Source organism: Branchiostoma lanceolatum, chromosome 9 (genome assembly GCF_035083965.1).
Source record: "Branchiostoma lanceolatum isolate klBraLanc5 chromosome 9, klBraLanc5.hap2, whole genome shotgun sequence".
Taxonomy (NCBI): Eukaryota; Metazoa; Chordata; class Leptocardii; order Amphioxiformes; family Branchiostomatidae; genus Branchiostoma; species Branchiostoma lanceolatum.
This window is the reverse complement of record NC_089730.1, coordinates 3,688,136-3,701,038: the sequence shown is the minus strand read 5'-3', so window position 1 is coordinate 3,701,038 and position 12,903 is coordinate 3,688,136. Positions and strand designations below refer to the sequence as shown.

The window sequence follows — 12,903 nt, the reverse complement described above, 5'->3', positions numbered from 1 at the left end:
CTTTAAGTTCACATCAAAGATGACTCATGTGACGCTATAATGCAATAAAGTGACGGTTATTTCATACGAGTTACCATTATTGTACGTTGATGAAGGTTAGACATCCAGGTAGCAAGCTACACCAAAAATAGTTACTCAAGCAACTGGATGAAATTTTGAAACATGTAGTCAAACGTTTCAGACAGCATCCGCAGTCTTTCGTCAGTGACTAAGGATGGGACTGGGTAACCAGGTTTTATACCAAAACTCGGAATAGTCTATTCAGAGTTTTGGTATAAAATTCTGAATAGTCTATTCAGAGTTTTGGTATAAAACCAACATTTTTACTACATTTTTCAAAGCCTTCTTACCAGTGTGAGTCCGCGTGTGTCTCTTCAGGCCAGACCGCTTACTAAACTGTATGCTGCACTGCTCACAGCTATACGGTTTCTCACCTGTGTGAGTTCTCATGTGGGCCTTCAAAGAACAAAGCTTACCGAACTACTTGCTGCACGCCATACTTTTTGTAAGCCTTTTCACCAGTATGAGTTCGCAGATGACTCTTGAGAGTTGATAGGTCTTTGAACTGCTTGCTGCACTCATCACAAGTGTACGGTTTTTCACGAGTGTGAGTCGGCATGTGACTATTGAGATTTGTCTTTGCAATGAACTGCTTGCCACACTCTCCACACCCGTACGGTCTCTCCCCGGTGTGTGTCCGCATGTGCACTATCAGAGGACCCTGTAGGCTTAACTGCATGCCGCACTCTTTACACTTGTATGGTTTCTCGCCCGTGTGAGTTCTTATAAGCGCCTTCAGAATACCGAGTCCAGAAAATTGCCTGCTACACTCCTCACATCGGTATGGTCTCTCACCACTGTGAGTCCGCATGTGTAACTTCAATCCGCCCAATTGACTGAACTTTCGATTGGAGTCTAGGTAATGCTGCGGCTTCTCACCTGTGTGAGTTCGGATGTGTTCCTTTAGAGTAACCAGCTGACTAAACTGCCTGTTGCACACCTCACACACGTGCGGTTTCTCACCAGTGTGAATCTTCATATGCCTCTTTAGATTGCCCGCCCTATTGAAGTGCCTATTACACTCCTCACATGTGTATTGTTTCTCTATTTTCTGTTTGTCACAGTTTTCACTATCGTCAACTCCGTACTGTTGATCCATGTGTGTCGAACTTTCTCCCGACTTGTCAGACTTCTCTTCTTCTTTGGCTCTGCTATCCATAATGAGCCAACAGCTGCAAGAAAAAATATCCCATTTCAATTATGCTTATGATCAAATATTGGAGTCGATGACCGAACCTTGTGAATAGAACATATCACAGAAAAAGCGTGTTGTGTAACATGACTTGAAAGCAAACATTGGTCTGTGAACGATGTTTTCCTCTCTTACCGTACAATCTGATTTAAATTGGCCCGGAGAAAGGTTACACAGAACTAAGAAAAGACAGGACCAGTTGAAACTTGTCCAACTGCTAAAAGGACATATATTTTTCAAAATGTTTTTTTCTAAAATCTACCGCGACAGAAAGATGTTTGCTCTATATGTAATCCACTTTTGAAGACGATTGAACGTTATATCGACACAATCATGATGTCAATATACTGGTAAGATCTTTATCATTTCTGGACTAGTTGAGCCTAAAATGGCGGCGTAGAAAGTAACAGCCATAACATCGAATCGTTTTGTGTATATGTATTCTAAGTTCTTCTTTGCATCTTTATCTGTATCTATATAGCCGATAAAACCGCCATTATGTGTAACACACCAGCTGTTGTCCGATCTCGCCTCACGCAAATGTAGTCTGATCTTGCCTCATGCAAATCAGTTTATCATAACATTGTACTCCCTTTTGTTTGATGACTAAACATAAACGACAGAACCGGTTTTATCCACCATGTTAGTCACTATAACCCCACCTTTAACTGCTCTATTTCTGTCAGTCTCGTCTCTGAAGCAGTGAGGACCGGTGTCGCCGTGAAAACAACGTGCATTCAGTTGGGGTGTAGTGTTTCGGTAAGTAATGTCTATGACTACATTTAGCGGTATCTATTTATCTATTTGTGCTAAGGCCATATAAGGTCTGTAATCCTACACACTAGAATAGAATCGAAATCTGAGGTAAACACCGTCCAGATTCACAACTAAAATGCTTTAGTAGCTACTAAACATATATCAGGTTGTTTCATCCAGGTTGCAGTTGATGCGGGGTAGATTTTGGAATATAAACATTTTAAAACATTTATCCTTTTAGCAATACAACAAGTTTCTTTCTCGTCTTTTCTTACTTTTGTGTAACCTTTCTCATGGTCAAATCAAATCAGATTGTTCGTTAAGGGAAGAAAACATCGTTCACAGACAAATATTTGTTTTCAAGTCAAGTTACATAACACTTTTTTTTCATGCAAGATTTCTCTGTGATATGTTCTGTCCACAAGATTCGGTCATCGACACCAATATTCCATCATAAGAATAATAGAAATGAGATATTTTTTTTTACAGCTATTGGCTCATCATGGAAAGCAGAGCCAAAAAAGAAGAGAAGCCGGACAAGTCGGGAGAAGGTTCGACACACATGGATCAACAGTACGGAGTAGACGAGAGTGAAAAATGTGACAAGCACAAAGTAGAGAAACAATACACATGTGAGGAGTGTAAAAGACCCTTCAATAGGTCGGGCAATCTGAAGAGGCATATGAAGATTCACACTGGTGAGAAACCGCATGTGTGTAAGGTGTGCAACAGGCAGTTTAGTGAGCTGGTTACTCTAAAGGAACACATCCGAACTCACACAGTTGAAAAGCCTTACCAATGCGTAGAGTGCAATCGAAAGTTCCGTCAACATGGCAAGCTAATGTTACACATGCGGACTCACACTAGTAACAGGCCCTACCGGTGTGAGGAGTGTAGCAGGCAATTTTCTGGACTCGGTATTCTGAAGGCGCATATAAAAACTCACACGGGCGAGAAACCGTTCAAGTGTAAAGAGTGAAGCATGCAGTTCAGTCTGCAGGGTCCTCTGACAGCGCACATGCGGACGCACACGGGGGAAAGACCATACGGGTGTGGCGAGTGTTGCAAGCAGTTCATAACACTGACACATCTCAAAAGACACATGCAGACGCACACAGGAGAAAAGCCGTACAAGTGTGATGAGTGCAGCAAGCAGTTTAGTGATCTCTTTTCTCTGAAAGTCCATATGAGAATTCACACTGGTGAGAAACCGTATAGCTGTGAGCAGTGCAGTATGCAGTTCAGTAAGCTGTCCGGTCTGAAAAGGCACATGCTGACTCACGCTTGTGAGAGACTTTAAAATGGATAAAAATCTTTCGCCATTTCAATCTATTGTGTAAAGATTGCACCAAATAGCTTGATATGGACAAGTTAATATTGGTTGTTTTCAGTGCCAGATACCTAATGTTGATCTAACTGTTCTACCAATGTGACCTCCGATGTACTGTTTTTGACATAGGAATACACACGACTAGTGCAGAGTAAAACCTAACGTGTGACTTGGTTACAGCATATACTTGCATTATTCATACTTTGTTGGTTGTAAATAGGACAAAGTCTAGTATTCAATGTGACAATGGAATGTAGGACATTTTGGGGAAAATTACAGGTAGCTACATAACAAGACACCGTTCGTTTGGGTTAAGAGCGGTGGCGCTTGTCTGAACGTTGTCTTAGTGAACTTCTTTTCTGTTTTTGTTTCCAGAGTTGTCGCTGCGAATAATATGCTAGGTCATTACCGTTTGCATATTATAGTACTACCGGGTCTTGTTTACATTTGATTACTTAAGTTTCAATGCCATCTTTCAACTTTTTGGTAACTATCGTTATTTGCGAAGTTGCCCCCTTGTTCCAATTTTGCTGCCAGTTCATTAGCATTGTAGCAAATATGTGCCCTAGAAAATACCTTTTGGTGGTCTTGCATATTCTTAATTAGTTGACAACACTTACATAACAATTGCTAGAGATTTTGTCAGTTTTGAGCATTTTAGTTAGTCAATAAATCACGACACTTGATCTGTTTGTGTCTTTCATACTTTTTTCTGAATAATGTTTTCTATAAGACTTGCTTTCTTATGCTTAACCTTTAACAATCATTATGGTAGATTTGAGAATATGCTCCGCGATGTAAAAGCACGTTTAGAAGAATCCAGAACATTACATAAACGTAGTTTTGAGGTTTGGAATCTTTGAGGAACAGAAGACAAACACACCGTAATAACGAGTGATTAGACAAACACAAGAAACTAAAACGTAAACAAATTTAAACCTTTCCAGCTATGCCAAAATAATTACTCAAGCAACTGGATAAAATTTTGAAACAGAGGTTTCAGTCAGCATCCATTATCATTCGTCAGTGACTAACGATAGGACTGAGAACACCAGGTTTTATACCAAAACTCTGAATAGATATGTTAATGAGGTTAAGCTTTCCAGCTACATTCCGCCATTTTTTTTTTTTTTTTTGCTTTTTCTGGGATGGTCAGACATACAGATCTTGACCTTTCACCTTCGGAAGTAAAAACCCATGATTCTGCTTGCCCGCCAATTTAACTCAACGCTTTATCTATCCAACATACTGGGAAGACTATTGACGTGTCTAATATGTTGTCTGATTTACCTTTATGTAAATCAGCACATGCAAAACGTGGTTCCCTCCTTTGTTTTGAAATAAGTACATGCACATTACTTACAAAACCGGTTTCATATACCCTTCATAAAACCGCCATTGACTGCCCTGTTTCTGTCAGTTCCGACCTTGAAGTCGTAAGGATCTGTAACGTCGTGAAAACATCCTGCACTAACTTTGGAGCATCAGCGTATCTCGGTAAGTACTTATAATGGTCAAGTTCCAGTTTCCTGATCATCCACGACCCTGTGTTATAAAAAAGGGTGTTACAGAAAAGAAATGTAAACATTATTGCCCGTTCTTTTTTTTATTTTTTATTATTTCTTTTTTATTATTGGTTTTTCATAATAACATAACAAAACATAATAAGGAAACCATCCAGCAAAAACTGATCGTGTACAGATATGAAATCATAAAAAGAAACAATAACAAAGGTGTAGTTATCAATACAAATAAACCATAATGATGCCAATAATGGTAACATAAATTAACAATAATGTAAACATAAATTAACTATAATGATAACATAAACTTTATCCAACAGAAATTAAAATGTAGTGCAACAGAAATCAAGGAATTTCCAGCATTAATAGTAATAACCTAAGTTAAAATGAAAGAAGAATACATATACAAGATATTTAACTGCATAAAGTGCCCCACTTCCCCAGGTGCTTATCCAGTTTGCCTTTCTTCATGGCTATATAATACTCTAACTTATAAAAGAAATGAACGAAATTGAGAAAAGAATCAAAATTCAAGGCACCAAATTTTCTACATCTCTATATATAAATCTTAGCTAGTAATATTACTAGATTTTCAACGGGGGGAATTCCAAGGTACAAGTTTCCAAAAATAACATTAAATCCGTTTAACAGTAAGTATCTAGTTGTTTTACGGTAATACCAGGTTTTGATTTTGTCCCAAAAGAGGGTTAAATTTGGACATTCCCAAAAGACATGGATGTAGGATTCATCCTCTCCATGGCAAAACGAGCACAGTGGAGTATCAATACATTTCCAAATATATAACAGCCTATTTGTAGGTAAGAACTTATGCAAAATTTTATACTGGAAAAATCTTGTTGAAGAGTCAATAGTACAAAACATCAAAGAAGTATATGCTTGTTTCCAGGGGATGGGGGTGTCAAAGAGGTACAGCCATGATAATTGCACTTTGTGAGAAGTATCAATAAGATTGTTACATGTTAAAAAGAATTTATACATGCTCTTATTAATTTTCATCTGTTTTAACCATCTATTATTCTGTATTGCAGGGATACACACTTGATCCGGAGAGGTATTACATAAGACTGATTTCCATTTGTTGGGAATTGCTGAGAGCAATTGGTTATATTTAAAATGATTACAAATATTTCCATGTTTTGTGGTAAATTCATTGTAGGACATCATACTACCATTAGGATTCATAACATCATTTAAAAATACAATTTTTCGATTGACAAAGGCATTAAATATAACCGGTAAGCCTTCAATAAGGATATTGTCATTCATAAACAATATTTGCTGTTTAATATCATGAGGGGCTGTGGGGGTCTTATACTGGTATCTGTACCATGCCAATAAGACTTCGCTTAGAAATAAACTTAACTTAACATGCTGTATAGATTTGAGTTGAAAGAAAGGAAATAAATCTGAGTGAAAGGCTGGGTGCATTCTTAAAAGCCATGCACTAAACCAGTGTTGATTAAAGTATAATTTGGGGACCCACGAAGCTTTTATTGTGAGTGCAAAGGCAAATAGGTTTTTAAGATTCAGACCGCCATTGTCAATAGAATTATAAATTGTTTTTCTGCCAACTCTTTCAGGTCCTCCATTCCAGATGAAAGAGAAAATTTTCCGCTCATACTGTGTAAATAACTGTTGTCTGGCAATGGAAGCACCTGAAAGAGGTGGGTGAACTGAGGGACAATCAAAGAGTTAATAATAGCTATTTTACCAAATAGAGATAATTTTTTGCCTTTCCAGTGACATAAAATTCTATATAATTTATTCAAGAGAGGCTCAAAATTCACATTAATAATAGTTTCTATATTCTCAGGTATATGAATACCTAATAATTTGACATTACCATTCACCCATTATTGCCCGTTCTTAATCAAACAGAATGTGTATATCAAGTCCAGTTACTGGCATGTAGATCTTAGAATGTCCAACTAGAGAACGGTTCAAAATAACAAGTAAGCCGCCGCCACGTTAAGGCGGATCTCACTAATTGCAAGAGATCTGCTATAATGCTAAACAGACCAAATGTAGATTTCCAATTAGAATGTTACTGTTAGCAATCACCAATCCATGTATGTGTAGATGTTGAATAATAGATTATTACGTCTGCATGGAAGATTGGCAGGATGTTCACACCTTGAACTTTAAGGGAACACACGAGTTTCGTCACTATCCGCAGATATCAAATAAATTATGTTTAACGTTACATTTCAACTTTCTTTCTAGTATTTTTGCTATGCCCCCTATGCAAGCTATAGTACTGGCTTGTCCCTCAAATGTTTCATATATGCAATATATGCAAATAAGAATATCCGATCCATACTATCTTTTGTTCTGTACTGAGATCCCCTAGACCGGTTTGATGGCTAGAACAAGAAGTTTCTAAGGGGCCGGACCCATTTCATGTTAAGATGCATTTGTTAGACTAAGAACTAGTTACAATATACAAGTTTGTTCACACTGGTACACAAATATATGCCATCAATCTATGCCATTAAATCTACGATGCTGATTTGTTCCAACAGGATCTGAAGTTTAATCAACATGGCGACCAGAGCTGTATCTCAACTGAAGCAAGAAGATGGAGGGAATGGACAAGATAGAGATTCTCCTTATACCCACCGGTGTATCGAGTGCAGCAAGAAGTCTCGTTACCAGGGTGATCTGAAGAGACACTTGCGGATTCACACTGGTGAGAAACCGTACCGATGTGAGGAGTGCAAAAAGCCATTCACTACGTCTGGTGAGCTGAAGAGACACACGAGAACTCACACTGGTGAGAGACCACACAGGTGTAAACAATGTGGCAAAAGTTTCATTACATCCTGTAACCTGAGGAGTCACATGCTGACTCACACTGGGGAAAAACTGTACGTGTGTGAAAATTGCAACAAAGGCTTCAGATGTTTAGCCCAGCTGAAAAGTCACATGCGGACTCACACAGGGGAAAAACCTTACAAGTGTGAGGAGTGCAGTAGGCAGTTTAGTAACTTGAGCGATCTGAGGAAACACATGCGAACTCACACTGGTGAGAAACCCTACAGATGTGAGGAATGCAGCAGGCAGTTCAGTCGACTGTTTGCTCTTAAGAGACATATACAGAAGACTCATACTGGTGAGAAACCACATGTGTGAAATAAATGCAGTAGAATCTTGTTGCAGACTAATCAGAGCCTTTTGCGGTAGGTTTAACGAAGAGGCAATTATCTGATATTGGAATCTGAAGTTACACTGTATAATTGTGAGGAGTGAAGCCGGTCAGCTCTCTAGTGGGAGTTATTTGGTTTAATTTTGATACTATTGATGCTTACCTGCTTGTTTGTTATTCTCAATTCTACATTATTTGTTTATTTTCCTTGATTACAAGTTCAATATACATGATCTATGTTCAGTTTCTTATCCGCTTACATACTATGTTTATGTATTGACAGGATCCCTGGTATTTATTTTCCTTATGGTAAGTTTTCCTGTTCTTCTTATTATGTTTTTGTTCATGTAAATATGCAATAAAGAATTGAAAAAAAAAGGTTTAGGTTACCATTGCCATCCACTTTTACACAACTAATGTAGCAGACTGAGTGTTTATCTAAGTTCAGCCTTGTTATCATTAGTCTAATTTAAGTCACCAAGGTGTTCTATTATTCGTGTCACATATCGTCATCTGACTCACAACACCTAACCAGCTAAATGTTTATTAAAACATCTTGGCCTCCGGCCAGCTTTTTTAAAAGCTTGTTTTTTGCTTCACAATCGATGATTCACAACTTCTGCAACGCCCTCGAAATTTGGCAAAGCCGAGTGAATGGCAGTTAGTTATCCCGAAACATGCTTCATTCTGCACATGACAAACAAACGAACCCCATATGTAATAAGCTATCACTAAAATCGATTAACGCCGCTATGTTAAAACAGATCACTAAGTTCGATTAAGGGTGATCGTTTCATAGCTTACCAAACCATATTACATACATGTAATAACGTTTCGAGTTTAAGCGACTTTTCGTACTGTGTCCACGTTCTCTACGGCTAAACAAGCTATTGCCCTATCCCCTCCCTTACAACCAAAATATCTTCACTATTATTTTCCTTTTTTTTTGTTTCACTTGGGTGATCAGGATAAAACTTTTAATTTTATAACCGGGAACACTGAACCACGATTGAGCCTGCCCGCCATTTTCACCTGCGACAGAAATATAATTTTTCTACATCTAATCCGCTTTTTGAAGACGATCCATTGCTAAATCGATACAACAATAAGATCCATATATTGGTAATACCATTATTGTTTATATGTTAAGAATTGAGCCGACGTAATACGACAGCTTAGAAAGAAGCTGAACAATAGCCACAAATACTTCTTGGTATTCTCTACCTCTTTTCATGTAGTCTGATCTGGCCTCATGCAAATCAGTGCATCCACATTATACTACCTTTTGTTTCATGATTAACCCACCGAACCGGTTTTATCCACACACTTGGCCATTATATAAACTCGTCTTTGTCCATTCTGTTTCCGTCAGTTCTGACTCTAAAGCCGTGAGCATCTGTGTTGCCGTGAAAACACCGTGCAGCCCGCTGGAGTGTTGTATTTCGGTAAGTACTAGACTGTCTATGACTACATTTACCGGTACTTACTTATTTAATTGTGCCATGGCCATATAAGGCCTGTAATCTTATAGACTAGAATCTAATCGAAATCTGAGGTTAACATCGCCCAGAGCTAGTACTTATAGTGGCTACTTGTATATCAGGTTCTCTTCTCTGCAAGTTCCGAAGAGAACGAAGTTTCCCGTCTATTTCACAGACAACATACACACAAATAGGGTAGTGAGCTTACCGTCACGAATATTTTATCCAGATTGCATTAATGCCGGGTAGATTTTGGAATAAAAGTATGTTTTCTTTCAGCAGTTGTGAACGTTTCATTTTGTCCTGTCTTTTCTTAGTCCTGTATTACCTTTCTCAGAGCTAAGTCAAATCAGATTTTCTGATGAGGAAGAAAACATCGTTCACAGACAAATTCTAGCTTTCAAGTCATGTTACATTACGCGTTTTTTTCTTCGTTTTTTCGTGCAAGGTTTCTCTATGATATGTTCGTTCATCGACGCCGATATATGATCATAGACATAATGGAGGTGTGGTATTTTTCTTACAGCTATTCGCTCATCATGGAAAGCAGAGCCAAAGAAGAAGAGAAGTCGGACAAGTCCGGAGAATCTTCGACACACATGGATCAACAGTACGGAGTTGACGAGAGTGAAAACTGTGACAAACAGAAAATAGAGAAACAACACACATGTGAGGAGTGTAATAGGCATTTCAATAGGGCAGGCAATTTGAAGAGGCATATGAAGATTCATACTGGTGAGAAACCGCACGTGTGTGTGGTGTGTAACAGGCAGTTTAGTGAGCTGATTAATCTAAAGGGACACATCCGAACTCATACAGGCGAAAAGCCGTACCAATGCGCCGAGTGCAATCGAAAGTTCCGTCATCATGGCGGGCTGAGGTCACACATGCGGACTCACACTGGTGAGAGACCCTATCGATGTAATGAGTGTAGCAGGCAATTTTCTGAACTCAGTATTCTAAAGGCACATATAAGAACTCACACGGGCGAGAAACCGTACAAGTGTAAAGAGTGCAGCATGCAGTTCAGCCTGCAGGGTCCTCTGACAGCGCACATGCGGACGCACACAGGGGAAAGACCATACGGGTGTGGTGAGTGTGGCAAGCAGTTCATAACACTGACACATCTCAAAAGACACATGCAGACGCACACAGGAGAAAAGCCATACAAGTGTGATGAGTGCAGCAAGCAGTTTAGTGATCTCTATTCTCTGAAAGTCCATATGAGAATCCACACTGGTGAGAAACCGTATAGCTGTGAGCAGTGCAGCAGGCAGTTAAGGAAACTGTCCGGTCTGAAGAGGCACATGCTGACTCACACTTGTGAGAGACTCTAAAATGGATAAAAATATTTCGCCATTTCAATCTACTGTGTAAAGATTCCACCAAATAGCTTGATATGGACAAATTAATCTTGGTTGTTTTCAATGCTAGATACCTAATGTTGATCTAACTATTCTACCAATGTGACCTCCGATGTACTGTTTTTGACATAGGAATACACACGACTATTGCAGAGTAAAACCTAACTTGTGACTTGGTTACAACATATACTTGCATCATTCATACTTTGTTGGTTGTAACTAGGACAAAGTCTAGTATTCAATGTGACAATGGAATGTAGGACATTTTGGGGAAAATTACAGGTAGCTACATAACAAGACACCGCTCATTTCGGGTAAGAGCGGTGGCGTTTGTCTGAACGTTGTCTTAGTGAACTTCTTTTCTGTTCTTGTTACCAGAGTTGTCGTTGCGAATAATATGCTAGGTCATTACCGTTCGCATATTATAGTACTACCGTGTCTTGTTTACATTTAGTTACTTAATTTTTCAATTTCATCTTTCAACTTATTGTTAACTATCGTTATTTCCGAAGTTGCCCCCTTCTTCTTACTATGCTGCCCGTTCATTGGCATTGTAGCAAATATGTGTCCTAGAAAATACCTTTTGGTGTTCTTGCATATTCTTAATTAGTTAACAACACTAACATAACATGCTAGAGATTTTGTCAATTTGGAGCATTTCAGTTTGTCAATTAATCACGACACTTGATCTGTTTTTGTCTTTCATACTTTTTATCTTCGCCGAGTACTATAGTACTCGGGGAAGATTATGTTTTTGAGCCAGCTGTTGGGTGGGTCTGTATGTATGTCAAGAGCATAACTCAAGAAACCTTTAATGAATCTTTATGATTTTTGGTAGTTGTGTAGTGGTTGTGCAAAGGAAGGTCAAGTTCGAAAATGGTTCACCTTGCTTTTTTCAGCAGTACTGCAGCGGACTTTTAACTTTAGTGTGTTTGTATGGAGGCAAAATAAGTGACGGAAACATTGATGGATCTTCATGATTTTTTGTAGATGTGTAGATGTTGTGGAAACGGAGGTCAAGTTCAAAAAATGATTCCCCTGGCATTTTCCATCGGTACTGCAGCGGGCTTTGTGTGGATGTGTATTTGTATGTGGACAACATAACTCGAGAAGCTGTTGATGGTTCTGTATGATATTTAGTGGATGGGTAGGGTTTACAGAAAGGAAGGTCAAGTTCGATAATGGGCCTTCTAGCGGGTACCTAAGGTACCGCAGTTGAGCTTCAACATTTTGAAGAATATTTTCTGAAAGTGCTATGGTCATGATTTTTATGTGGTAGATAGTTAATGCCACAGGAAGTAAGTTGTGTAAGTTTGAGCCCCCTAGCGTCTTGTTTGGAACTACAGTGGGTGTTTTTGTTTTGACCTTCGGACATGAATAACTTGAGAAGGGGTGGACAGATCGTCGTGAAGTTTGGTATGTAGAGATCTCAGATGGTGCTTTACATAATCAATGACTAATTATGCAAATCAGGGGCTAATCTGCATAATAAGTAAGGATAGTTGTAAATCCACTACTGTAACATTTCATAATGGGACATGTGACAGTGTTCCCGAAACAGGCCAACGAGGGCCTTGCCTAAAAGTATAAATAAACAGATGGGGCACATAAATAAATAGATAGGGCAGTCTCACTACAATCCAAGCAGATGTGTGGGTCCGGTTGGTTTTTAACGTGTTCAGTTTAGGCATTTTTGTCCAACACACGGTTGGAGACATAACGAAAAGGGGAAAAAATAGAAAGCCTGACAAAAACACCTAAAAACACGTCAAAAACCAGCCGGACCCATGGCCACTCCTCTGCTCAGAGAGCACAGTGCACCAAAACTGCACCACTGCTAGGTATTACCTAGCACCGTATGGAAAACACATGCCATGTACTATGTCTTTCAAAATGTGTATGATATGGAATAAAGATTTATTCTATTCATATATATTGACTGGACCATTTAATCATAACTTTCAATATTTTTGATGACCAGTTATAACATATATCAGCACACTAGGCACATATACTAGTCCTGTACCACCA

General features: G+C 38.8%; 4 protein-coding genes across 4 annotated transcripts; 3 read left to right on the top strand and 1 right to left on the bottom strand.

The window, feature by feature from the left end:
- Window positions 1-472: 472 nt before the first annotated feature.
- LOC136442006 (zinc finger protein ZFP2-like) lies at window positions 473-1,219 on the bottom strand. Its single transcript, XM_066438595.1, has one exon. It carries the CDS (start codon window positions 1,217-1,219, stop codon window positions 473-475), a length of 747 nt encoding a protein of 248 aa, XP_066294692.1.
- Window positions 1,220-2,510: 1,291 nt separating this feature from the next.
- LOC136442005 (gastrula zinc finger protein XlCGF49.1-like) lies at window positions 2,511-2,987 on the top strand. Its single transcript, XM_066438594.1, has one exon. It carries the CDS (start codon window positions 2,511-2,513, stop codon window positions 2,985-2,987), a length of 477 nt encoding a protein of 158 aa, XP_066294691.1.
- A 3-nt stretch (window positions 2,988-2,990) lies between these two features.
- LOC136442004 (zinc finger protein 558-like) lies at window positions 2,991-3,308 on the top strand. The gene has a single exon (XM_066438593.1). It carries the CDS (start codon window positions 2,991-2,993, stop codon window positions 3,306-3,308), a length of 318 nt encoding a protein of 105 aa, XP_066294690.1.
- Window positions 3,309-4,725: 1,417 nt separating this feature from the next.
- On the top strand, window positions 4,726-12,805 carry LOC136442003 (zinc finger protein 569-like). The gene is made up of 3 exons (XM_066438592.1): window positions 4,726-4,835; window positions 7,405-8,010; window positions 10,035-12,805. Exons 2-3 carry the CDS (start codon window positions 7,424-7,426, stop codon window positions 10,843-10,845), a joined length of 1,398 nt encoding a protein of 465 aa, XP_066294689.1. The 5' UTR covers window positions 4,726-4,835; window positions 7,405-7,423; the 3' UTR covers window positions 10,846-12,805.
- The last annotated feature ends 98 nt before the right edge of the window (window positions 12,806-12,903 follow it).

Coding starts and splice junctions, on each gene's coding strand:
- LOC136442003 (XM_066438592.1), top strand. CDS start 7,424: ATGGCGACCAGAGCTGTATCTCAACTGAAGCAAGAAGATGGAGGGAAT. Junction 8,011..10,034: donor ACTGGTGAGAAACCACATGT/GTGAAATAAATG, acceptor TTTTTCTTACAG/CTATTCGCTCATCATGGAAA.
- LOC136442006 (XM_066438595.1), bottom strand. CDS start 1,219: ATGGATAGCAGAGCCAAAGAAGAAGAGAAGTCTGACAAGTCGGGAGAA.
- LOC136442004 (XM_066438593.1), top strand. CDS start 2,991: ATGCAGTTCAGTCTGCAGGGTCCTCTGACAGCGCACATGCGGACGCAC.
- LOC136442005 (XM_066438594.1), top strand. CDS start 2,511: ATGGAAAGCAGAGCCAAAAAAGAAGAGAAGCCGGACAAGTCGGGAGAA.